The 26027-nt window shown below is 33.8% G+C and overlaps 10 protein-coding genes and 1 non-coding gene across 11 annotated transcripts; 3 read left to right on the plus strand and 8 right to left on the minus strand.

The window, feature by feature from the left end:
• Window positions 1-16: 16 nt before the first annotated feature.
• BX664DRAFT_338858 (uncharacterized protein) lies at window positions 17-715 on the minus strand. Its single transcript, XM_051546518.1, has 3 exons — window positions 585-715; window positions 431-518; window positions 17-358 (listed from the first exon to the last, which is right to left on the minus strand). Exons 1-3 carry the CDS (start codon window positions 687-689, stop codon window positions 228-230), a joined length of 324 nt encoding a protein of 107 aa, XP_051397348.1. The 5' UTR covers window positions 690-715; the 3' UTR covers window positions 17-227.
• A 179-nt stretch (window positions 716-894) lies between these two features.
• Window positions 895-2981, plus strand: BX664DRAFT_338861 (Man1-Src1p-C-terminal domain-containing protein). Its single transcript, XM_051546519.1, has 4 exons — window positions 895-1397; window positions 1500-2247; window positions 2324-2549; window positions 2651-2981. Exons 1-4 carry the CDS (start codon window positions 935-937, stop codon window positions 2852-2854), a joined length of 1641 nt encoding a protein of 546 aa, XP_051397349.1. The 5' UTR covers window positions 895-934; the 3' UTR covers window positions 2855-2981.
• A 1576-nt stretch (window positions 2982-4557) lies between these two features.
• Window positions 4558-4629, minus strand: BX664DRAFT_t112. The gene has a single exon. It is a non-coding gene; the product is annotated as a tRNA-Glu (tRNA).
• Window positions 4630-4879: 250 nt separating this feature from the next.
• Window positions 4880-7067, plus strand: BX664DRAFT_361000 (Scd6-like Sm domain-containing protein). Its single transcript, XM_051548209.1, has 7 exons — window positions 4880-5015; window positions 5119-5200; window positions 5272-5459; window positions 5521-6303; window positions 6387-6445; window positions 6530-6731; window positions 6854-7067. Exons 1-7 carry the CDS (start codon window positions 4980-4982, stop codon window positions 6893-6895), a joined length of 1392 nt encoding a protein of 463 aa, XP_051397350.1. The 5' UTR covers window positions 4880-4979; the 3' UTR covers window positions 6896-7067.
• A 565-nt stretch (window positions 7068-7632) lies between these two features.
• On the minus strand, window positions 7633-10394 carry BX664DRAFT_338874 (xanthine/uracil permease family protein). Its single transcript, XM_051546520.1, has 11 exons — window positions 10195-10394; window positions 9882-10086; window positions 9710-9805; window positions 9578-9604; window positions 9256-9516; window positions 9037-9196; window positions 8739-8942; window positions 8512-8623; window positions 8278-8422; window positions 8070-8159; window positions 7633-7962 (listed from the first exon to the last, which is right to left on the minus strand). The coding sequence occupies exons 2-11, from the start codon at window positions 10060-10062 to the stop codon at window positions 7712-7714; spliced, it is 1527 nt and encodes a 508-aa protein (XP_051397351.1). The 5' UTR covers window positions 10063-10086; window positions 10195-10394; the 3' UTR covers window positions 7633-7711.
• A 55-nt stretch (window positions 10395-10449) lies between these two features.
• BX664DRAFT_301060 (uncharacterized protein) lies at window positions 10450-12519 on the minus strand (the record flags this gene model as incomplete). The annotated part of the gene is made up of 6 exons (XM_051542371.1): window positions 12053-12519; window positions 11328-11987; window positions 11144-11217; window positions 10945-11077; window positions 10802-10882; window positions 10450-10742 (listed from the first exon to the last, which is right to left on the minus strand). Exons 1-6 carry the CDS (start codon window positions 12408-12410, stop codon window positions 10450-10452), a joined length of 1599 nt encoding a protein of 532 aa, XP_051397352.1. The 5' UTR covers window positions 12411-12519.
• Window positions 12520-13261: 742 nt separating this feature from the next.
• Window positions 13262-18685, plus strand: BX664DRAFT_284358 (coatomer protein alpha subunit). Its single transcript, XM_051541634.1, has 14 exons — window positions 13262-13436; window positions 13638-13673; window positions 13757-13898; window positions 13989-14549; window positions 14616-14834; window positions 14901-15124; window positions 15196-15580; window positions 15689-15827; window positions 15895-16135; window positions 16210-16365; window positions 16468-16666; window positions 16777-17396; window positions 17512-18120; window positions 18188-18685. Exons 2-14 carry the CDS (start codon window positions 13656-13658, stop codon window positions 18428-18430), a joined length of 3756 nt encoding a protein of 1251 aa, XP_051397353.1. The 5' UTR covers window positions 13262-13436; window positions 13638-13655; the 3' UTR covers window positions 18431-18685.
• Window positions 18686-18825: 140 nt separating this feature from the next.
• BX664DRAFT_338878 (uncharacterized protein) lies at window positions 18826-20282 on the minus strand. Its single transcript, XM_051546521.1, has one exon. It carries the CDS (start codon window positions 20269-20271, stop codon window positions 18916-18918), a length of 1356 nt encoding a protein of 451 aa, XP_051397354.1. The 5' UTR covers window positions 20272-20282; the 3' UTR covers window positions 18826-18915.
• Window positions 20283-20475: 193 nt separating this feature from the next.
• BX664DRAFT_338879 (membrane bound O-acyl transferase family-domain-containing protein) lies at window positions 20476-21966 on the minus strand. The gene has a single exon (XM_051546522.1). It carries the CDS (start codon window positions 21948-21950, stop codon window positions 20616-20618), a length of 1335 nt encoding a protein of 444 aa, XP_051397355.1. The 5' UTR covers window positions 21951-21966; the 3' UTR covers window positions 20476-20615.
• A 216-nt stretch (window positions 21967-22182) lies between these two features.
• Window positions 22183-24063, minus strand: BX664DRAFT_375681 (permease for cytosine/purines, uracil, thiamine, allantoin-domain-containing protein; the record flags this gene model as incomplete). The annotated part of the gene is made up of 4 exons (XM_051548720.1): window positions 23928-24063; window positions 23201-23862; window positions 22670-23123; window positions 22183-22592 (listed from the first exon to the last, which is right to left on the minus strand). Exons 1-4 carry the CDS (start codon window positions 24046-24048, stop codon window positions 22183-22185), a joined length of 1647 nt encoding a protein of 548 aa, XP_051397356.1. The 5' UTR covers window positions 24049-24063.
• A 537-nt stretch (window positions 24064-24600) lies between these two features.
• Window positions 24601-25678, minus strand: BX664DRAFT_338881 (Asp/Glu/hydantoin racemase). Its single transcript, XM_051546523.1, has 2 exons — window positions 25593-25678; window positions 24601-25476 (listed from the first exon to the last, which is right to left on the minus strand). The coding sequence occupies exon 2, from the start codon at window positions 25444-25446 to the stop codon at window positions 24661-24663; it is 786 nt and encodes a 261-aa protein (XP_051397357.1). The 5' UTR covers window positions 25447-25476; window positions 25593-25678; the 3' UTR covers window positions 24601-24660.
• Between the last annotated feature and the right edge of the window lie 349 nt (window positions 25679-26027).

A 26027-nucleotide genomic window follows, 5' to 3' on the forward strand; every position in this document is an offset into this window, starting at 1 on the left:
TAAATGAAGGGATTCATGATTTTTCAACATATATATTGTACTTTATTGTGGTCGATACATGGAATTAAAAAAAAAAAGGAGACAAAGGAAGTGTACAAATGATAGGATATGACTGATATGAATGCTAAACTACAAGCAGAATTATAACTATTCTACAAAATGATGATACATGATATAAATAACAATTATGTAAATATGAAAGGAAGGAGAGGGGATGCGTATCTAATCTATCCTTCACGCCATTGATGTTCACATTTTTCATTGCAACACTTGAAGAAAATGGAGGATGGTTCATCAGCTGATCGAATTTGAATTTGCATAAAGTAAGCTCTTTCATGTTCACATTTAGGACAGGTGGCTATGTATAAAAAAAAACAAAAACAAAAAAAATAAGTGATAATATTCAATGACTCTTGATCCATTTCTTTACCTTCAGTAGAATCAACATTTTCCCAAGCTTTTGCACCACCAAGCACATCATCGACTTCCTTCCTTTCCAGTTGTTTCCGAGTCGTCAACTACAAATAGAAACGAACGAAAAAATGTTAAAAGGAAAAAATACGTTCTGGTTGGATCTTTCTTACCTTATTCTGTATACTATATTGATATGGACATGTTTGACAGTAGAACATTTGACCACCATCGTTCTGTACAAGAAGAAGATTAGCGCATTGTGGGCAAAACAACATGGTTAAAAAAAAGCTAGGGAAAGAAAAGAGAAAGAAAAGAGAAAGAAAAAAAGAAAGAAAAAAAGAGTTAGGTCGAAAACATAAAAACGTCTCATCTGCATTTCCGGGATTCCAAAGTCACGCATTTCTTTTTAGGTCCCAAATCGAAATCCAGAATAAAGGAAAAGAATAATTTCTTTTCCTATTTCTTTCTATTCTATTTTTCTTTTTTTCTTTTTTGTATATATTCCATTCACATACAACATATGGATAATCCTCCTACGAAACGTGGACGTAAAAAAATTGAAAGAATACCTGACGGTCAAGGAACTGATCCAATTACTTCTACAACTAAAGCCAAACGCGGAAGACCTCGTAAACCGAAGACTGTCACAACTGATCCTACAGAAGTTATCGTCAAACGCGGACGTGGACGACCTAGAGGCAAGATACAAAAAGAAGATCAACTAGAAGATATCAAACTTGAATATTCTCCTTCCGGTTCAACGTTATCCTCACACGCACCTCATATCCTTCCTGACAAGCAAGATATTAAGAACGAGGTCCTTCAAGAAGACAATAATATTAGCAACGCCATTATCACCAATGACAATAACAGCGATAGTGATAGCGATGATGCTTTCATTTATGAAGGAACTGATGACGACGACATGGAAGCAGAAGGAATGGATGATATTGATAATGACGAAGTGATCTATCTTGTCCGCGGTAAGATATCAAATGGAAAAGACTTAATGAAAAATAATCATTAATCTCTCTCTTTTTTTTTTTTTTTTTTTTTTTTTAAATCTTCCTTTGGTGAGAATATAGATCAACAGTTAGATATCAGAAAAGGTCACGAATTACCAATCCTCTATTATCCCGACGTCCAAAACAGATTTTATTCAATAATACGATCCTTCCGCATTGAACATTTTTACATCATCAGTCGATATATCTTGTTGATTTTATTTGCTTGTTTTATTATATCTCAAGTTGGTCAAGTCAAATCTACAGTCAGAAGAAATGGATATTGTGACTCTGACATTGGAAATAATAGTGGAACAGGCATTTTACCTAATTTGAATGGAGTGAACTCATTTTGTATCCCTTGTCCTGCGAATGGTGTATGTGTCAATGGTCAACTCACTTGCCTTCCTCTCTATCGACCGCATCGATCAATCACAAAACGGATCATCAACCTTATTTGGCCAACTGGGAAAACATGTATCAAAGATCCAACACTGGTCAAACTTTCAAGGAAACTGGAACATCATATGTTACAGTATCTTTCACGTCGCCAAGGTCATCATGAATGTCGCCACCTCCAGTTTGCTTCTTTTAGAACATCATCATCAAAATCATCTTCCAATACGCAGTCAACTAATGCATCATCATCATCACAACAACAAGATCAATATCTGGTCAAAACGAACAGGACAAGGATGATCGATAACTTGCGACGATCATCAGCTCTACCTACTGCTCACGATCAACATCACCAAATTGAATTGGATTATGTCATGGAACAAGCTCTGATGAATATCAAGAGTAATAAACATGTGATCACTTGGAATATGTAAGACGTGCAAAACAGTAATATGAACAGTTATTCATATTCTTCTTCTTTTTATTATTATTATTATCTTTTATAGCGATGATGAACTGTATTTGGGCATAGACGTTGCAAGATATTCGGTTTGGTGTTGGTGTTTGGCCTCCATCTTCTCTATCTTTGCACTTGTGAAAAGGATGAATACAATGATTACACTTGGTATTCCTACGCTGGTGATTCTATGGATGGGCTATAGATGGAAAATGAAAAGAAATCGACAATTGGCAACCGTTGTTCTCAAAGCGTTGGATATTCTGAAAAAGCAGGTAATCAAAAAGAAAGAAGGAAGGGAAGAAGAAATTAGACAGAAAATATATATATTCATTAACTAAAATCTTTTTTTTTTTTATGGTTTCGTGAATAAAAGCGACAATTACATATTGAAAATCCTGATGGGTTTGGACCAGGATGTTCAGCAAGATACCTTCGTCTGCATGCATTGGAATCAAGCAACGAAAATACAGCACATGTATGGAGGGCGGCATTACAGGTACTACAGCACCATCCTTGTCTGCGTCATGGCTATACGGATGAAAATGGCGAAATTCTACAGTATTTTGAATGGTTATAGTTTTATATTGTAACTTCCATAGATTGCTTGTATATATTCTTTTATCCTATCTTTTTTTTTTTTTTATCCAATCGTACATGATTCACATCCTTTACCAATATATGCACAATATTATACTGATACCAATAAAAAAAGATTTTATTACGTTTTATAAAACATTTTATTATGCCTGATTGACTCAATTAGAACCTCTTTTTAATCAACGATCTATCTTCTTATTTTTTTTTTTTATCAATAAAAAAAAATATAAAATAAAAGGCTATTAAAGGGTCAAAGGAACAATTTATAAAAATAATCATCCCATGTCTTTATCATATCCATAGAATCATCATTTCGAAAAAGACATTTTCTTTTATCTGTTGTCAAAATCATCTTTGGATAACTGACTATGAAGATACTTTTTTACTGGTCTCATCCACTTACTTTCCCATCACTTTTATTATTATTATCATCCATCTTTATTTTTCCATCACTTTTTTTTTTTTTTTTTTTTTTTGTTTTGACGATTAATCATATCCATCTAATAATAGACTTAGTTTCTTTATATAAGCGCACCACTAGTTTTTATATATATATATTTTTCTCTTCGTCAATCATCAAGTCAATTTTTTTTAACAAACAATAAAAAGATTGTATACTCAAATCATCCTGGCTACACTTACGGAATCAATCATCCTAAGTTTTATCTTTATTATATTATTATCAAGCAATCATCAAGCTTCTATATTCAAGTTATTTTATTATCTGATCGTCACCGAGTGTGATCATACATTCAAGACATCCATTTCCATTTTGGATTATATATTTAAAAATATCTTTTATTATTCTTTGTTCTATCAACTTAAAACTGTTGTTCATGTAATGTTTGATAGTCTTTATAAAAGTCAGTGATACAAAAGATAGATGATTTTTATTAAATAAAATAATAGAAGGCTTTTTATATAAAAAAATGGAGTTGGAATGAATATATTACATATAACTATTCTGATGGATCATTGGTGTAGTTCTAGATGATAAGATAAAAATAAAATAAAATAGAATAGATGGATTGTTCATATGGAAGATTGATTACTTACCCGTATGAAACATGACCAGTTATGTATATCGTATTTAGAATAAAAGGCACAATTGTTGAGTAAGTATAATGATTCCATGTTGATTGGGTATGAAGAGACGACGAATACAACAGTTCACTACTATATAATCATCAAAGATATTGGTAGACAAAAAAAAAAAAAAAAAAAAAAAAAAAAAGAAAAGAAAAAAAAAGATATAATGAAAAAAAAAGATATAATGAAAAAAAAAGATATAATGAAAAAAAAAAATAAAAACATCCTTTATCGCTACTTATTGCGGATCATTCATCCTGATTGGCTCAACCTCTTTTTTAAAGTCAGACTAAGTACTTCGTATTTTCTCACCTTTCAAATTTGGTCTTTATTTTTCTACTACTTTGCTTTTCTTTTTTATTTTATCTCTTTTCTTATACGTGTGCTTGCGTAATCAAGTACTGGTGCTCACTATAAACATTATTAACTTTCAATCATCCGTTTTACTTTTTCAGTTTTGGCCTTAACAACCAAAAAATCACTTTAACATCACTTAGCAACACAATCATCTACCAAAGTACAAAAGACATGAACATCAACAACTATGATTGGCTTATATATTAAACCTTAAATTTGAGGAAAAAGGCAAAAATCTTCCCACACGGGGAATTGAACCCCGGCCACGGCGGTGAAAGCGCCGGATCCTAGCCACTAGACCATATGGGAGAAGATGAAAATTAGACTCATAAGTATGTAATAAAGTGAATCAGCTGAGAATGAAATAGCGATCGCTGATTGGTTGGATTACGCCGTTTGAATCCGATTGGTCGTGTAAATGCCGTACTTTTTGCACTTCCCAAAACCAAAACGTGGACTTGTGACTAACATTTGGGGCATTTTTGTTTTGCGTGTACACCCTCATACTTTTTTTTTTCTTTTTTTTTTTTTTTTTTTTTTTTTTTCTGTTTCTTTCTTTCTCACACCTTATTTTCTTTTTTCCACTCTATTATTTTTTTTTTCTATTATCTTTCTTCTTATTCTATCATTATTTTTTTTTTCTTTCATTTTGATATACAATGAGTGGACAAGATTACATTGGCTCCAAAATATCGGTAATATATCAGTTTATCATTGTTAATATATAAAGTCATCTAATCTAGAATTTTTTTTTTCTCAACATATTTATTCTTTTGAAACTTATTTTCTCTCAACTAGCTCATAAGTTTGAGTGATATTCGTTACGTAGGAACTCTTCACAGTATTAATACAAGCGATTCTACTGTTTCTCTTGAAAATGGTAAGTTCAGCTTTTATATATATATATATTTGCCAAACTAACAGATGTTTTTTTTTTTTTTTTTTCGTTAGTTCGGTCTTTTGGTACTGAAGGTCGCCGTGGTAATCCTGATGATGAAGTTATGGCCTCTGATACTGTATTCGATTTTGTCGTATTCCGTGGTTCAGATATTAAGGACTTGCAAGTTTTCGAAGCCCCTGTTAAGGCAGCTCCTCCTCCTCCTCCTCCTCCTTCTAGACCTCAAAACCCTCCCATCAGAGTAAGAAAAAAAAATAAGACAAGTCTTTATTCGAATAAATAATCTTTTATTTTATGATTAGCATTCAATGGAAGGGTACCCTCCTATGAATCCTTACATGATGCCTCCGTATCCTCCTCAAGCTCATCAAGCAATGTACTGGCAAAGTCCTATGTATCCTGGTCAACAGCCTCCTCTTGGTCAACCTCCAATGCAACCTCCAACTTCTCAACAAGAACAACAACAACAACAACAACTGCCTCCACAACAACAAAATCAACAACAACAGCAACAACAACAATCAGTATTGCCTCCAACCACCTCAATGCCTCAACCACCTATTTCTACCCAACCTTCTGCGCCTGGATTAGATTTGGCAGCTAAGGAACAGTCATCCATTTCGCCTTCGAATATTGCTGCAGAACTTATCGATCAACAAGAAATTGATGGTGCAGCTGTAGAAAACCTAGCCAAGCAAGTCAGTGAATTGGATACGGATATCAAGGAAACTGAAGAAGCTCAATCATTACCACCAGCACCACAACAACAGCCACAGCAACAACAACAACAACAAAGACAACAAACACACCAACGTCAAAACAATTACCGTAATGGACGTCATGCCAATGGACCTCGTACACGTGATAATAATCAAAACGCCAAGCAACGCATTACCATCCCTCAGTCTGATTTTGATTTCGAATCTTCCAATGCCAAATTCAGCAAGAATGATTTACTCAAGGAATTGATCAAAGGTGGTGAAGATGATGATGTTCATCATATTACTAATGATAAACATCAACAACATCAACAAGAAGAAGAGGAAGTGATTATCCCTCCTAATGATGAAGAATTCTATGACAAGGTAAAACAAGACAAAAAAAAAAAAAGAAATGAAAAGAGTGAAATGTACTTATTATTTTATATAAATATATATTTGCTGTTTAGAGTAAAAGCTTCTTTGATAACATCTCTTGTGAATCCAAGGAACGTCAAGACCAAGATGGGTAAGTCCCAAAAAAAAAAAAAAAAAGATTAGAGAGAATGAATGAAATTTTAATTAAACTGTTTCTTCTTTAATATTACAATAGTTCTGTTGATCGTCGTGGCAAATTCCATGAAGAACGAAAATTGAATATGGAAACATTTGGTCAAGCATCAGTGGATCAATCACGGTTCCGTAACTTCCGAGGACGTGGAGGCTATCGTGGAGGCTATCGTGGTAATCGTGGCGGCTATTATCGTGGAGGTAATCGTAGCAACTACAGCAGAAACACTTCTTACGGCTACAGAGTAAGTAGGAATTAAAAAAAAAAAAAAAAAAAAAAAAAAAAAAAAAAAAAAAAAGTTTGACTTTTGTACAACCTTGGATCTTTATCTCATCATCATTTTTTAAATGCTTTTTTTTTTTTTAGTCACAACAACAACAACAGCAAGTCGAATCTCAACAACAATAGAATGAATTGGATGATGGATACCTTACACTTTCTTTTTTTTTTTTTCTTGTCCCCTTTTGTCTTTTAATCACTTTTTCTTTTGCTATGGTTTAGTTTTTTTTTTTTTTTTCGTCTATATTAGTATTATTTACACTTTCTCACTGTCTCCATTCTCTTTTGTCTTTCTTTTTTTTTTACATGATTTTTTTGACTTTGTAATATATTTTGAAGCCAAAATCAGAAAAAAAAAGTCTTAGTTTAGTTATGTATATTCGTGATAAAACCCAAACACTTGTGAATAAAGACCATGATTACCTTAGTCAATTATTTTATAAAACTAGATTATGATCCATGTGAGAGTCAATGATCGGGATTTGACACCTCGAGTAAACTCATGCGTCCGCCTTTTTTTTTCTTCCTTTTTTTAAATCAACAAAGGTAAAGGAATACTCTTTTTATTTTAAATGTTATTATGTTATGAAAGTAAGCGAATATATGTATCTATTTTGACATATGTGTGAACATATATCTTTCTCTGAACTAACAGTTTGTTTCATCGGCTCATTCTCTCATCTGACTCTTTTGGATAATTAAAGAAAGGTATCTTTATATTTTTGCCATTCTACCAGTAGCCGTTGCTGTCCAAAATATTTTCTATCATCCCATCATTCATCATAAATAGCATATTCTAGAATAAATAGTCAGTGGAAGAATCAAATAGTTCAAATAATATACATTTTTTATTTAAAAATACAAACGTGAGATGATCATACATGAATTCGTAATGAAATAAAAAAAAAAAAGGAGGATTGGGTGAATCATATATCATGGTAGATATTATTGTTGTTGTTGTTGTTGTTGACATAAACGCTGTCCATCGTTTGTTCTCCTTCTTGTTTGATAGTAGTTCTTGATTGCATTTCCATATTCCTTGAAGCCATCCACACCACGGAGAAGTTGATTCAATATGATTGCACTAAAAGTTGCACAACCGATGCCATCCAATTGAAAATTCCCTAGAACAAGCTGTCCTTGCATCGTGCTTGCCAAAATCATAGGAACGACTCCAATGAATATATTTCTTGCATCTGTTTTTTTTTTTTTTTTTTTTTTTTTTTTTTTGTTTTTGTTTTGTATGAATAAAAAAAAAATGAGTTCCTAATCCTACACTATCTTTCATTCCTATTATCTTTACCAGAGAAATCCACCTTGTTGTCGATCCAAATCTTAATTCCGGTAATGGTGATGATTGCATAAAGAACCAAAGTAATGCCACCAAAGACACCTATGATATAAAACGTAAGAGTCAATGATGATCTTCAAAAAATAAAAAAATAAAATAAAATAAAACCTTTGTTCCTTTTTACGTATATATATACGAGTGTACGTGTGAGTGATATTACCTGGTGGGATACTATTGACGACAGCACCAAACTTTGTAAGCAGACCCAAGATGATAGCTATCAATGCAGCAAACACAATGACTAATGGAGAATATATACGAGTCACAGAAAGAATAATCAAGTTTTCAGCATAAGTTGTCATTGGCTAATAACAACAGTAAAAAGAATAAATGATATCAGTCATGATTAGTACAAAGTATTCTCATTTCTATCGTATTCATACCTATCACTTACCGCTGTCCCAACAATGCCACACAAGGTGGTTGCTAACGCATCGCCTAAATAAGTCTTGGCAAGATGATGATCCAAAGGTGTTTGTGTGATAGAAGAAAGAGCCTGTAAGTGTCTATTTGTAAAATGTAAATAATAAAACAACGTCAATAAAGATGTTACTGATGATGGATGATGGATGATGGATGATGATAATGTTGATGTACGACTTAGTAGTACTATTTACTTACCCCATGTTTTCTGCTAGCAATACAATAAGGACAGGTGCCACAGTAGAAATAGCGGGTGCTTGGAATAGAATGGGTGAGTTGATCATAGGCGCACGAATCCAAGGACTAGAAGAAACTTGACTGAAATCAATTGGAGGACCTGCTCCCTTGAGACCACAAATCAAATTGATTATATATCCAACAATTGCACCTGAAAGAATACATCTATATTATTCCCCTCAACCAAATATAAAAATAAATATATACTAATCTCTTCATTGGTAATATTCATATAGGAAAAGAGAATAGAATAACTTACAATCGACGGAGTAGAGGGAATGGAGCATAAACAGCGATAAACATGGTTGCTAAAATGGTTGTGAGGGCCATATATGTATCAAAAGGAGTTGAAGTTGCCTGATGAAAAGAGGAATAAACAAGATGAAGACCAATACTAGCAACGACTGAACCAACTACCACTACGAAAAACAAGTCAAATTGAATCATTATTTCCTTTTTTTTTTTTTTTTTGATTTACCAGGAGGCATAATCCATCTAATCCATTTGTAACCAAAGACAAAGACCAATAAAGAGACGCCAACATACATCAAACCAAGTATCACCAATGCTCCTTGTACTGCAGATATATTTGGATTAAGAGTTCCATTCCCGTAAACAAAACCAGTGATACTAAGCACAGCGCTTGTAGCTGACCCGGAGCTTCCAAGATAACAAGGTACCCTACCTCGTACAACTATAAAAAACAATATTGTACTTATTCCCGAAAAGAATAATGCAGCTACAGAAAAAAATAACAATAATTAAATAGTGTCGCTTATAACATACAGTATAACACTTACTATTAATATCAAACCCCATTTGCATTGCTGAAAAAAAGAGAGAGAGAGAGAGAGAGAGAGAAAAAGAAAAAGGAAGGTCAGCATTTAACATTCCGTACATCAACACGATGACCTTTTTCTTTTTTGACTTACGAATGAAAACTGTTCCACTAAACATGGCTAAAACATGCTGTAAACCAAAAACAATACACTTGTAGATTGGTGGACGTTCATTAATTTTGACTAAATCTATAGAATAATAATAGTAATAACAATAATAAGGAAATCAATATCTTTTTCTTTTTGTATTTTTAATCGAACTCACCTGATCCTGATTGTAGTTGATAATAAGGAAAATAGTTTTTGATCCCGTGCCAAATGGTAGGATAAAAAGAAGCCGAGTTTGTACTTGATGTTGATGCAGTTTGTATAGTTTTGTTATGAGTGTGATCACCAATAGAATCCATTGAAATAACATTTGTTGTTTCCGAGTCCATATTTTTCATAAATAAAACGAAAAGTCAAGATACCTAAATATAAAAAAGAAAAAAAAAAAAAGAAAAAAGGAAAGGAGATAAGTAAATATATGCACTCCTTCTTTTGTACAGTCCATCATGCAATCAAAGCGATAAACTTACTCCGACTGGTCATCAAGATACTGTTATCAGAAGAGATAATACCAAAAAAAAATATATATAACCTAATGTTAATAGTAATGATAATAATAAAGTCTAATTCAAATTCTAATACGACACAATGTAGATATAGTTGTATATTTATAAAAGATAATAATAATAATAATAATAATCAAAGATAATGAGGGAAACCAAAAAAAAAAAAAAAAATAGACTTCAAATGTATACATAAGGGGAAGGTAAGGGAGATCCATTGCTTCAAAAATCTTCGTTTGCTTCCTTAATTTCATGTAGTAAAGCGTTGTCAGGATTCAAGCTTTGGAAAAGTCGATAATCAAATTTGCCGTTCTTCATCAATCGAGTAGCCATACGATCAATAGCTATAACTGCCAATACCGTTTGAATATAAGCATCGATCAAATCATCTATTCCCAAACCCAATTGATTGAAATCTTTTCGGTCCATTAGTATCAATCTTGAGGTATCTGTTGTCCAGCCACCATCAGGTAATTTCACCGATAAGTTTGTACCCAACATATCCCATGTATCAGCTTTTTCATCAAAAAAAAATAATATGTTAATATCATCATCTCATCATCATTCTTCTTACCATGTGGATCCAAACTTGATGCTAATGGAAGTCGAGCTTTCCTGCCATAGATACAAATAGGTCGAAATCCTTGAGCACTACCTATTTTTATATAATATATAATATTAATAAACTAATGGATAATATTTGATTGTTAAACTTACCAGTCACCATCATCCTTAAATCACTAACAAAGGTATTACTCTTCTTATTCGGGATGGTACCAACATGATAAAACTTCCCACTTCGTGTAACACTTGACCAAGAAGCATTTCCAACCAAAGATTGAACAATAAACTATAAATAATAAAAAGAAATGAATATATATCATTCGTGCTTGATATATATATAATCCAAGTGTACCTTGTCATAGTGATGATCTTGCTTGATAAAGTTATCCAATTCATCATCATTCGTGATGGTATAAACACCTTGACCTGTAACAAAAGATAATAACAAGTGAGACAAATATTAAATATACTTTTTTGTTAGTACAGAAAATTTCCATTTTTGTAATATGTATATATATATATTTTTTTTGTCATACCGGCATTACTATAAGGAACTTTCAAGACAGCATGTCCTCCCATTGACTGGATCCAAAGAGGGATTTCTCCAATAGTCACATTATTGATCGTTTCAGGTGTACGGATATTCAAACCAGTGTCGACAAGTTCGGAATTGTAAAAATCATAGGCCCGAGCAGCCATCATTTTGTTTCGGCCGCCTGCTAGACAGCTGATGATTTGATTCATGACAATGGTTTTGGTCTTGAGAGGGAAACGATTCCAGGGTTTTTGAGTCAAATAACGGAAGCAAGCACGAATAGGATGCCATTCACGATCTACCAAATCACGTACATAAAGAACACGATCTACCCATTTCACATTTGGATCAGGATCATCAACGTTCCATTCCACCAACCAAACATCTTCTTGAGATACATCAGCTAATACGGAAGCATAACCAGAGGATTCCATCAAATTTTTGTCGTAAATTACCGCCAATCCACCCAATGATCGGTCTGCTTTTGAAAGTTGTTGTTGGAATGCAGTTTCAATCACCAATCGATAACCACCTTGTTCATTGTGTTCATCCGTTTCTGATAAAAGAGGCATTGATTTTTGACCAGAAGGACAAGAATTTGTTTCTATAACAATCATTTGTCGTTGACCAGAAGCTGTTGTTACATTGAATAAATCAGATCCTAATAAATAAAAATAAAAAAAAAATAAATGAAATGGAATATAATAATAATAATAATAACAATACCTGCCCATTGGAAATGAATTGGTTGATAAGATAATAATTCTTTAAGATGATCAGGTTTGACTTGAGGATTCAAATGGGTATAACGGGCAATGATTCGGTCATTTCCAAGTGAAAAAAAAGATTGAACCAAAGGATGAATTTGTGCATTTAAAACACGAGGATAAAAATGACGATCAGATTCAAATTCACCTTGAGATATTAATCTTGGCACATTTTCAGTAGTAGTATTTTCTTGAGGTGGTGTTCTTGGAGGTGATGGTGCTGTTGATACAGATGTACGTTTCTGTTTCTTGGATTCACGAACTTGTTCATCTCTTGTAGGTGATCTTCTTGTAGATGATTGTAATAGATCCGTCATCTTGTAAAATATCTTGATATATTGTGAATATAAAACAATAAGAAAGAAAAAAAAATTTTTTTTATTTTTATATAAAACCGGAAAGAAAGAAAAAAGAAAAAAAAAAAAGAGGGAGTTTTTTTATTTTATTTGGTTTTTTCAATTGGTTGAATTCCCTCTGTGCAGGATAGATCGTCCAAAAAAGGCAAGAAACTCCTCCAGTCTTGAACTTGTCTTATCCAATAGCTTGAGACATGCTTGTTTTTTTTTTTCCCAACCCATAGATTTGTTATCCAATAAGAAAATATATCAGTTTGACATGTCCAAATAAAAAAAAAAAAAGAACTCTGTTCTTATCCTAAAAATAAATACATACGCGTACCTACAAACACGTTCACGTCTCAAGATATGGACTCCACTTACTCCTTTTGTCAGTATGAGTGGGGATGTCTTTTCAATTTCCGTCCCAATTTCTTTAACTTTCCCTTATTGTTCATCATCACGTAATGCTTTGACAACAACAAAACAAAAAAAGAAAAAAAAAAGGCTTGAAGAATGATAAATACATAAATTATATTGAATATAATTTATTTGATATAGAAAAAAAGAAATAATAAATAATATAACATATTAATTAACTATACTACCTCTATTACTACTCGTTCTACTATCTATTACTATTGCTATCTAAGTCTTTTGAGAGACAAGAGACAAAAAGAAAAAAAAATATCTCCAGCGTAACGTCATGTACAGATTTATATATAAATTTCAAATAGCGCAACTTTTGTCTTGGCTGGCGTTGGTTGACACGTTGAGATTTTTTTTTTTTGTTTTCCCTCTCTCTCTCTCTCTTTTCTTATTTTTTTTTTTTTCATCTGTAAAAGTTATTTTTTTTTTCTTTTGTATCATCTTTTCCAGAATATACACTTTTACGTGATCATTACTTAGACTTATCTTTTTCCTTCTTTTTATATTCTTCAAATCACTTTTACATCTTACTTTTGTATTCATCAACTTTTATCATTCGACACAACTCGGTTCAAAAAGGTACATACACATCTATCTCTTAGTTTTGTTTTATATCGATGAAAGGAAATAGGCTCCTTACTTTATTTTTTATTCAAAAGTATTGTTTGGTCCTGTTTTTTTTTTTTTTTTTCGAAGATATTATCATTCTTTTTTTTTTCTATCATCATCATCTGTCATTAATCCTTCACTTTTTTTTTTTCTTTCTTTCTTTTCTGATAGAATTATTATACGTCAAGGATGCAGATGCTTACAAAGGTATAAAGGAGGAACATAGAGAGAGAAAACGGTTTAGGTACCTACTCACTTGGACATTTCTCTTCCTTTTTTTTTTTTTTTAGTTTGAATCGAAAAGCAATCGCGTCAAAGGAATCGCCTTCCATCCTAAACGACCATGGATATTGGCTTCTTTACATAATGGTTGTGTACAACTTTGGGACTATCGTATGGGGACTTTATTGGAACGTTTTGATGAACATGATGGTAAAAAAAAATAGTATACTATATATATATATTTATTATTTGAATATTCATTCCTTTTTTTTAAAAAAAAATTACATAAATTATATATAGGACCTGTTCGTGGTATTGCTTTCCATCCCACACAACCACTTTTTGTCTCTGGAGGTGACGATTATAAAATCAAAGTATGGAATTACAAGACTCGTCGATGTTTATTTACTTTAAATGGTCATTTGGATTATGTACGTACTGTATTTTTCCATCATGAATATCCTTGGATTATTTCATCATCAGATGATCAAACTATTCGTATCTGGAATTGGCAATCTCGTACTTGTATTGCTATTCTTACTGGTCACAATCACTACGTTATGTGTGCTCAATTCCATCCAAAGAATGACCTTGTGGTATCTGCTTCTATGGATCAAACTGTACGTGTATGGGATATTTCTGGTCTTGTTAAAAAGAATCAAGCTCCTTCTGCAATGTCATTTGATGATCCTTTTGCTAGACAAAACTCTCAAGCTGATCTATTTGGTTCTACTGATGTTATGGTCAAATACGTATTGGAAGGTCATGATCATGGCGTCAATTGGGCTTCCTTCCATCCTACTCTTCCTTTGATTGTATCTTCTGGTGATGATCGCCAAGTTAAACTTTGGAGAATGAATGGTAATAAATAAATAAATAATCAAATGATTTATATTAATCTACGTTCTTTCTTTCTTTTTTTCTTAGATTCCAAGGCATGGGAAGTAGATAGTTGTCGTGGTCATTTCAATAACGTATCAAGTGCTATCTTCCATCCTAGACAAGAACTTATTTTATCTGATGGTGAAGATAAATCTATCCGTGTATGGGATATGACAAAACGAACAGCCGTTGCCACCTTCAGAAGAGATCATGATCGTTTTTGGGTATTAACTGCTCATCCTGAATTGAATCTTTTTGCTGCAGGTAAAACAAAATATAGATTGTTTATCATCATATCTCATTTTTTTCTTCTATTTTTATTTTTTCAAGGTCATGACAGTGGTTTGATTGTTTTCAAATTGGAACGTGAACGTCCCGCTTTCCAAGTTCACCAAAGTCAACTGTACTACGTGAAAGATAAGATTGTTCATGTCCATGACTTTGGAAGTACTGCTGATCAAGAAGTTCTTAGTGTTCGCAAATTGGGATCTCAATATATTCAACCTCGTACATTGTCTTATAATCCTGCTGAACGTGCTGTGCTCATTACCTCAGTAAGTAAAAATAGAAATAAAATCGGATGACACTGTTGCTATGCACGTTCTAACACTTTTTATTCGTTCAGCCGCAAGATGGTGGTATCTATGAACTCTATCATTTGCCCAAGAATTTGTCAGGTTCTTTGAAAGAACCTATGGATGAATCTAAACGTGGTACCGGTCATTCTGCTCTCTTCATTGCTCGTAATCGTTTTGCTGTATTGGACAAGACTAATCAACAAATTCAAATCCGTGATCTCACCAATACTGTCACCAAATCATTCAAAACCCCTATTCCTGTGAATGAAATCTTTTATGCTGGTACTGGAAGTTTGATTATGGCTACACAAACTTCTGTTATTCTGTTTGACCTTCAACAACGTCGAGTATTGACAGAACTTCCTGTGGCTACTGTCAAGTATGTGGTATGGTCCAATGATCAAAATATGGTGGCTTTATTGAGCAAACACAGTAAGTGATTATGAACGAAAACAAAAAAGAAATTGAGTGTATATTATACAAGATAAGTGATGTTTAACCTAATATATTCCTTTCTTTCATTCTTTTTTTCCTTATTAGCAATTACACTTGCCGATAAGAATTTGAAACAAATCTGTCAAATCCATGAAACGATTCGCATCAAGAGTGGAACTTGGGATGATTCTGGTGTCTTTCTATACTGTACTTTGAATCATATCAAATATGCATTGCCTCAAGGGTAAGAAGGATGAAAAAAAGGTCGAGATGATTTGATCAAAAGTGTATCTTAACCTTCTATTTTATAGTGATAGTGGTATTATTCGTACTTTGGATCAACCTGTGTATTTGACTCGTGTCAAGGGAAAGACATTATATATTTTGGATCGTGATGGCAAGGCTCGTTCTATTATGATTGATCCTACTGAATACCGATTCAAGTTGGCTCTTATCAAACGTCAATATGAAGAAGTACTACATATTATTCGCAACTCCAATCTGGTTGGACAATCTATTATTGCATATTTACAAAAGAAGGGTTATCCTGAGGTAAATACATATAACAAAAATTGGAAATGGATGAAATCTAAAAGATTTACGTTATTTTTTTTTCCCTTCTATAGATTGCTTTACACTTCGTCCGTGATGAAAAGACTCGATTTGAATTAGCTTTGGAATGTGGCAATTTAGATATTGCATTGGAAACAGCAAAATCAATGGACAAAGCTGATTGTTGGATGAAGCTCAGTGCTGAAGCATTACGTCAAGGAAACTACAAGGTAAATATATATATATATATGAATTGGAAAGACGACAAAATGAGAGAAATGATTTACTTACGTATTATCTTCTTTTTTTTTTTTTTCTGTTGACCTTTATAGATTGTGGAATTAGCTTATCAACGAACTCAAAACTATGATCGCCTTTCTTTCATGTATCTTTCAACTGGCAATGAAACCAACCTTCGCCAAATGATGAAGATTGCTGAACTTCGTGGTGATCCTATGTCTCGATTCCAAAATGCTTTATACCTTGGTGACATTGAAGAACGAATTCGATTGCTTGAAGATGCAAATCAATGTAAGTTTCTATTTAATATTATTCTATGTTAAAATAGAGGATGGGAGTTGTGATATATATTAGTGCGCCTTTATTAATTTAACTTCTCTTTTTATCTCTATCAATTTTAGTACCTCTCGCTTATATGACCGCCAAGGCCAATGGACTTACTGAACGTGCTGAAGCTATTCTTGCTGCCGCAGGAAAGACGGAAGAAGATATCCATCTTCCTACCATATCTACTGATCAATCTATCTCACGACCCAAACCCTTGTCACAACTTGAAGATCCCAACTGGCCTTTGTTGACTGTATCCAAAAGTTTCTTCGAAACCGCCTTTACCAATGCTAGTGTTGACAGTAATGGACCTACCAATCTTGCTACTGGACCTACCTTCAAATTTGATGAAAATATTGATGACATGGGCGATATCGATGGTGGTGAATGGGGTGGTGATGATGATATTCTTGATTTGGCTGGTGACAAGCATAACCTTAGAAATGAAGATGATCTCTTTGAAGCTGGTGAACAAGATCTTTTGGATATTGGTGGCGGCGATGAAGATGGTGGATGGGGTCTGGATGATGATATTAAGGATGACATTGATGCTGAAATTAGTCGTGTGGCGGCCAAGGAATCTGCTGAATTTGTACCTCCTACTGCTGGACCAAGTGAAAGTGCACAATGGCTTCAAAACTCTCCTTTGGCTGCTGATCATATTGCTGCAGGTTCCTTTGAATCTGCCATGCAGGTAAAGAAGAAAAATATATTATAATAATAACATTAAAAAAAAAAGGAAGATATGATTTGTATATACGTGTATGATTAACTAATCTATCTCTTTTTTTACATATATTTCCAATTAGACTTTGAACCGTCAAGTTGGTATTGTCAACTTTTCACCACTCAAGAACCACTTTTTATCTATCTATGAATCATCACGTATTTATTTGTCACCTATGGCTTCCAATCCTCCTTTGCAATTCTATCTTCGACGCAATCCAGAAGAATCGACAACACGCACCAGCTTACCTCCAGTATTATACAATGTAGAGAATCTTAGCCGTATGCTTCAAGCAGGTTATCGACTTTTCTCATCAGGACGACTTGCTGCCATCTCTGTACAATTCAAGACTGTTTTGCATGCTGCGTTATTCACGGTGGCTGCTGATCAAAAGGAAGCGGATGAAGTGTCGCAATTAATTGACATATGCAGGGAATATATCACTGGTGTGGCTTTAGAACAGATGCGACGATCGATATCATCATCAGCTACAGCAACAGAACCAGCACAACAAAAGCGGGCATTAGAACTAGCATCATACTTTACTCATTGTCAGTTGCAATCAACACATCTTCAAGTGGCTCTACGACAGGCAACCAAACAAGCGTTCAAGCTCCGGAACTTCATCACTGCATCTCAATTTGCACGTCGTCTACTTGAATTGGCTCCTGCTGCTGCTATTGCTGAAGAGGTAACTTTTTTTTTTTTTTTTTTTTTTTTTTACAACAGAAATTATATACTAAATCTACTTTGCATAGGCAAGACGAATTCAAGCTGTATGTGAACAAAATTTGCGTGATGATATCGATTTGGCTTATGATCAGTACAATCCATTTGTGGTATGTGCCATCACTTATGAACCAATTTACAAGGGCTCACCCAAGACGACATGTTCATTCTGTCAAGCATCCTACAAACCTGAATTGGCTGGAAAACTATGTACGATTTGTGATGTGGCTCAAATTGGATCCAATGCAAGTGGACTTCGTGTATTGGCTTAGATTTATTTATATATCTCTCTCTCCCTTTATCTTTCACTACACCATGGTTTAGCGTTTGCTCCTGAAAATCTATTACTACTATATAAACGTTTACTGCACTTCTTTTATTCTTTATTTTCTCCTTTTGTCTCTGTTTCCCATATACATTTTTTACTCTTTTTCTTCCCCCTTTTTATACTTTACATTTACGTACTCTTTCCAAAAAAATAAAATAAAATAAAATAAAAGATAATGACTGATTTTGTTCCATCCTCCTAATAAAACAATGAAGTGTATAGTCCTTTGATGACATGAGTTAAATCAGAATTTTTTTTTAAAAAAAAAACTTGTATTCCAATGTTAATGATCTCCATATTATGACGATTCGCATATGATAATGATTCCTATGATAATGATTCATATGATAGTTCAAGACAAGTGTGTTTATTTATTTGACTGTGATAAAAAAAAGAAGGGCCAATAAATAAAACTAAACTAATCATCATTCAACTTGATGTATCGATGGTGCCATAAGGACATAGGAAGCCAATGTGAGAATCAAAAAATCTTGGGTACAGACCTGTACCAGGTAGCAAAAGGGATCCATTTCTTGAAAAGGGCACAATGAAGATCGGAAGGGTAAAGACAAACCACACCAACGTTAGTAAACGAGCTAGCCACATTGGTACAGCACGCGACAAAAAACGATACCATGGCATACAAGGAGAACTGATTACCGTAGCTACACCTTGAAGAAGAAAAAAAATTGTCTGTTGTCCAAGCATCCCAGGATACGATCGAATGGCGGAAAGACCCACCCTTGCCAACAGGATATAATCATGTAATAATCCAGATGCCAAAAACACAGCCATGATTGCAGCAATGCGTCCCATACATACGCCCATGATTGACGTATTATTTGCCTTTTCTTCCGGGAAAAGTGATCGTACAGGGTCGTAAACCAACTTCTTGAATCCAGGACGGAGGAGTTGATGCCATCGACAACTCCATAGATTGTGTGCCGAATGAGCTAGCCAAGGTTGATCAAACAAAGAAGGTTGCAAGATATAATGACGACTATCATGATAGTGGTGCAATAGCGAAGTCATACAGTCTTTTGTCGGCTTTGTTTTTGTCCATAATACCATCATCATCAAGTGTGCCGACAAGAAGAATCGATAAATCAAATCCACGGCATGTAAATAAGGATGTACAATCAAGAAAGTCACTAGGTAGTATGCCAGCGTTTTCCACGGATACCAGTATAGAATGGAGTTTGCTGTCGGAGGGAACGAACACACGTGGAGCAGGCCATCAAAAAATGACATGATAGGAACCAACAACGCTATATATGTCACGTACTTCAAGAACCAACGTCGACTGTCATGATAAATCACAGAGAGAGAAACAGGTTTAACATCATTCAAAGAAGAAGAAGGTGTTGACGTTGTTGTTGATGCTGTCATTCTGGTAATGGCATTATCCTCACCATTTGAAGATGTTGTGTCTTTGTGGTTGTTGGAAGATCGAGTAGGGCTTTCGTTCCATTGGTGACGGGCTTGGTAAAAAACAGCGAGTTGTTGTCGTTTTTCTTGATTGTTTCCACACTGTCGTAGATCATGTATATAAAACATCATACGGGAGCCGAGAGATATACTCAACGCAACGAAGAAATCATTTTCTTTCCAAAGACCAGCGCCACGATAGGAGATCGGAATTAGCAGTTGGATGATTGTAATAAATACTAGGACGATATCAGGGGTATATTGTTGATGTTTCTCTGTACACAAATAAAATAAGAATGAAGGTATGGAATAGAGAATAATATCTGGCAGTAACATGAATGGAGAAAAAAAGAGCATAAAGAAAAAAAAAAAAAAAAAAAAAAAGGGAAAAAAAGGTTGGAGTCCCGCTTTTATGTTAAATCTATGGCATTTCTGTCCTTTTTTAGGTAAACAGACCATTTGCTCCATGTACCGATGATTTCCATTTGCCGATGATTTGCCGATGATTCTTCTTCCTGATGATTCATATGATGAAGAAGATATTACTATACTGAAGATTCCCGTGATGATCCAAACAAGTGACTTTTTATTTGATTGTGATAGAATGCAAAAATAAATAAATAAATAAAATAACAATAAATAAAAATCATAAATAAAATCTACAGTCTAATCTAATCTAAATCAATCCTCTTTTCCAAAATCTAATTCGTTTGTGCATTGATGGTGCCATAGGGACATAAAAAACCAATATGAGGGTCAAAGGATCTTGGGTATAGAGGCACTTCAGCTTCCACATGTAGTCCAATTCGTAAAAAGGGGTCCACAAAGATTGGCGCAGTGTAAATGATCCACACCCACGTCAATAAACGAGCCAACCACATTGGTAAAATACGCGACGAAAAATTTGACCACGGCATATTGGGAGAACTGATCACCGTTGCCACACCTTGAAGAAGGAAAAAAATAGTTTGTTGTCCAAGCATGCCAGGATAAGATTGAATAGCAGAATGACCTATCATTGCCAGTAAAATATAATCATGTAACAATCCAGATGCCAAAAACACGGCCATCGTACCAGCAATACGTCCCATCCATACACCCATACTTGGAGTCTTGTTTGCCTTTTTTTCCGGGAAAAGTGATCGTACAGGGTCGTAAGCCAATTTCTTGAATCCAGGACGGAAAATCTGATGCCATCGACAACTCCATAGATTGTATGCCGAATGAGCTAGCCAAGGTTGATCAAACAAAGAAGGTTGCAAGATAAAATGGTGAGTATCATCATAATAACGTAATAATGATGTCACACTTGTCGTCCATAACATCATCATCATCAAACGTGTCGTCAAGAAGAATCGATAGATTAATTCCACAATGCCCACATGGAGATGAAGAGTAAATCCAGTCATCAAGTGATATGCCAGAGTTTGCCAAGTAGGAGGGAACCGATGCCAATATGAAATTGTGTCTGTACCTGGAGGTAAAGCACACACACGCAGCAGACCATCAAAAAATGACATGACAGGAACTGACAAAGCCATATAAATCACAGACTCCAAGAACCAACGTCGACTGTCGTATTGAATCACAGAGAGAGACACAGGTTTTTGATCATCAAAAGTTGTTGTTTTTGTCGATGATATGGTGGTGGTTGTAGTACAGTCGCTGTTTGAAGATACCTCGCCAGTATCGTTGTTGTTATTGTTAAAAGATCGAGTAGGGTTTTCGTTCCATCGGTCAAGAACATGATAAAACGCAGTGAGTTGTTGTCGTTTTTCTTGATTGTCACCACAACGTCGTAAATCACGTATGTAAAACGTCATGCCAGCGCCAAGAGACACACTTAATACAGTCAAAATAGCATTGTCGGCCAGGTAACCAGCACCATCATAAAAGATCGGAATAAGCAGTTGTATGACTGTGATAAACATTAGGACAATGTTAGAGGTATATTGTTGATATTTCTCTGTACATAGGTAAAATAACAACGAGGGTATGGCGCATCCAACATAGAGAACAATCTTTAAAAGTAACATGAATGGAGAAAAGAGATCATACGGGGAAAAGAAAAGAAAAAAAAAAAGAAAGAAAAAAAAAAAAAGGAAAAAAGCAAGTCCGCCTTTTATATTTTTCTGTCCTTTTTTGGGCAATCAGGTCATTCAAACGGTCAATAGAAAAATAGTGTATGATTTATTTGTTTTTATACATATAATAAAGTAACTAATGAAGGAATAATATACAAAGAGATATAATAAAAATCTAACTTAATTATACAATGGAATCATGAGTAGTTTGAAGAGAATGTGATTGTTGATGAATTGAAGTAGTTGGTGATAATGTAACAGGTATTTCATACTTGTCCTTTTTAAGAGCACTTGGATCCATGACAACCTCCTTTTCACGTTCAGCAATGATCCATTGGCAAGGGAATAACCAGTTGCACAAAATGTAAACACCACCTCCAATGATGAATCCAATAGGCCACGCCAATTTAAAGATCTTTTCAGCAACAGGAGATACATAGTTTCCAGTTACTCCTGCAAATCCAGGAAGATTGGGTGTAATACCAATAAGATAAGCAGCATACGCACGCCAATTGATACCATAAGTATACCAGTATATACCTGCAGGATCATACAAGTCTGCCACTGAATAATGCCCCTTTTTGACGAAATAATCTATATAGGAAAAAAAAAAGAAGGTAAATCTTAAATCTTCTTCATACAACTGTTGTCTAAATTAAAAAACTACTTACAATCCGCAATCAGAACGCCAGTGATTGGAGCCAAGAAAACAGTATATCCTGTGAGAAAATTGAGAAAAGCTTGTGCACCAGAAAGTAAGTTCCAAGGAGTGATACAGAATCCAATAGCCGCTGCAACATATCCACCACGACGCATATTAATATAACGAGGAAAAACTGCTGCCAGATCTGCACCTACAGGAATTGAGTTTGCCGCCAAATTTGTACCAAGAGTTGCAAAAGCAAAAGCAAAAGCAAGGAAGAAGACAGCCGGTCGACTATCCATTCTATTCAATAAATCAATAGGATTCCATAAAGCCTCCCCATACATATGTTGAGATGCAGATGTCACGACAATACCGATAAAAGAGGTGAAGAAGAATCCAAGTGGAAGTGTGATCAGTTGAGAATAAATGATATCTCTTGGCTTGATAGAATATCTTGCAAAATCAGGTTGATTGACAATCTAAAAGAACAAAAAAAAAAAAAAAAAAGACAATGAGTTACCATTTCCTCTTTCTCTCTTTTTCTAATTATTATTACCAAAGCAGCCATGTTACCAAAACAAGAGATGATAGAACCAATAATACCCCAAGCCATATCTTCGTTGGAAGTAAAAGAAGAAGGTTGATTCACAATAGGACCTAATCCATGTACGTTGACAACAGCCCAGATAAAAAGAGAAATAGCAGCAATAGGTACAACGATTGATTTGAGGGTGAATAGATGACGGATTCTTTCCACAGGGAACCAGATGGCCACACAAGATAATAAAGAAAACAAAAAGAAACCAAGGAAGGCTTTTGTTGTTGTACCAGCATTAGGAGGAAGTGAATTGGGAAGATCATCAATACTTGGGGCAATAGCACGAAGCATTTGATAGACACATTGACCACCAATCCAAGCTTGAACACCATACCAGACTACACCAAGTAAAACCCGATTAAGAATAGGAATGAAAGCACCATACATACCAAAGGAAGCTCTTGTAAATACGGAAAATCCAATATGATATATTGCACCCACTCGACCATTGATTACCAATACTACAGCTGATAATCCATATCCAATAGCAACCACCACCAATGCTTGCCACCAAGAACATCCAAGGGCAACAAATGAACCTCCAATCATAAATGTATTTACATTTAAACAATCAGAAATCCAAAATGCAACATAATTCCAAGTACCCCATGTTCTACGTTCTAAAAAAAATAAATAAAATAAAATTAATATATGATTTTTTTTTTTTTTTTTTTTTTTTTTTTACCTGGAGGAATAGGAGCTAGATCACGATTGATCCAATTATTGTTTGTACTAATATCATTATTCTGTCCAACTTCTAGTTTTTTCAAAATCTGTTGAATATTTTCTTTATTGACTATTTTCATTCTTCATGTAAAAAAAAAAAAAAGTATTCTGTAAAAAGAAAAGAATCGAATCTAATTTTTTTTTTCTGGATACCTTTTTTTTTTTTTTTTTTATCTAATCCTGAGTTTGAAAAAGTCTTCCCAAAATGGGTTATCCTCTCAAACCTAAAAACCATTTAGTAGTTGATAAAAGATATTTGTTATATGATCTTTTTTTTCTTTCACACTAAAATAAGTATGAATGGATTTATAATAATTTGAATTAAATACAAATGTTCATTGAAAATAACGATAATCAAATAGTTAGAACAATAAAGATCAAGAGAAAAGTCGTCATAATAAAACTATGATCGAATCCCTTTCATTATCTATATGATGATAGATAAAACAGGAAAGATAGGAGCTTGAATCAAGATAAACATTATAATCGGTAGTGTTACGTGAAATGATAGAAAGCAGATGATTTCATAAATTAGACTTTTGATTTTCTTGAGAAAGATATAGGTATTTTTGACAAGCCAATAATGGGTTACTCACGTTTTGGAATGGTGGGAAAATAATTTTATACAAATATACCAAAAAAAAAGAAGAAACTTTATTTCAAGAGATATTATCATAAAAAAGTAAAACTATCTATTTTGCACCGGAATGATAAGCCATCATAATACCTTGATTAGGTACAGAAACTTCATCAGGACGACTTGGAAGTGGAGTATACATACCACAAGGACTTGTAAAAAGATTGGACAATAATAAGCCTACCATAGACATAACACCAGCAGATACAGCATCAATCACAGGGACACCTAAATTAATTTCAATATCTTTTTTCAACTGAGACATACCAGCACAACCCAATAGAATCACCTCAGCACCATCTTCTTTAATTGCCAATTGACTTGCCTCCAGTAGTTTATTCATCACTTGATCCACCGATAAGGTTACTGTATCTAAAGCTGTCATACCGGATGATCGTACACTTGCACAACGTTCCATAGAACCCAAAATGGATTGAATTCCTTCCTCTAATAATGGTTTCCAATGAGCTGAATCGGTCACGATAGAGAATTTGGCACCTAAAGGTAATGATTGCAAAATAGCGGCTTCCATAATATGCATTACTGGTTTACTAGTTGCTTCCCGTAAAACCTTAACTGATATATGATGAGAGAAACAGGCAATCAAGACACCGTCATATTCATCTAATAGAGTCATCACTTTATCTACAGTCCAATAGGTCGATACCGCTTCATCAAACGATCCTTCTACCGATGCTACACCTTGATCCGCACTAGTCGTTGTTGCTTCCATTAAGCCTCCTAGTTTTTTAATCGAATCATCCACAGATTGTTGAATTACCAATGTCATTTCTTTGCTTGTATTGGGATTGATGACAAGTAATCGTTTTGCTTTGGTCATGATTTAGATAAACTAAGAAATGTGTTGTCTCTAAAAAAGAGAAAGGTAAAAAAGAAGAAGAAGAGAAAGGAGTTAAAATAAAAAAAATTAGATCTAAAAAAAAGGTAAACTATATTCCCAATCCTTTTATTCTGTCACACACTTACTTTTGTGTTAAAATATAGTTTTTCAACATTTTCAACAAAATTTATTTGATTTTCCTATATTTTCTAATATTAGTTTATGAATCAAGTTTATCTTGAATAAAATATTATGAAGAAGGAAAAAAAGGAAAAAGAAAAGAAAAAAAAAGGTATTCAAGCAGAGGCTGCCTAAATAAAAATTCCCGTTCGGAAGGTAAAATGATCCTTAACTAAAGTTTTATATAGTTATGAATGAAAAAATGTTTCGAATATTAAAATAATAATAATAATAATAATAATAAAGAACAAATAAAGAAAGACCTTCATTTTAAACTAAACTTTTTTTTTTTCTATTATGTAGGACAATAATGCAACTCTATAAGAATATAGTAATCAATGATAAAAGATATTATTATTATTATTATTATTATTATTATTATTTTATGAGGAGTGAATGAC

Source organism: Halteromyces radiatus (assembly GCF_025201355.1).
Source record: "Halteromyces radiatus strain CBS 162.75 chromosome Unknown BX664scaffold_7, whole genome shotgun sequence".
Classification (NCBI taxonomy): Eukaryota; Fungi; Mucoromycota; class Mucoromycetes; order Mucorales; family Cunninghamellaceae; genus Halteromyces; species Halteromyces radiatus.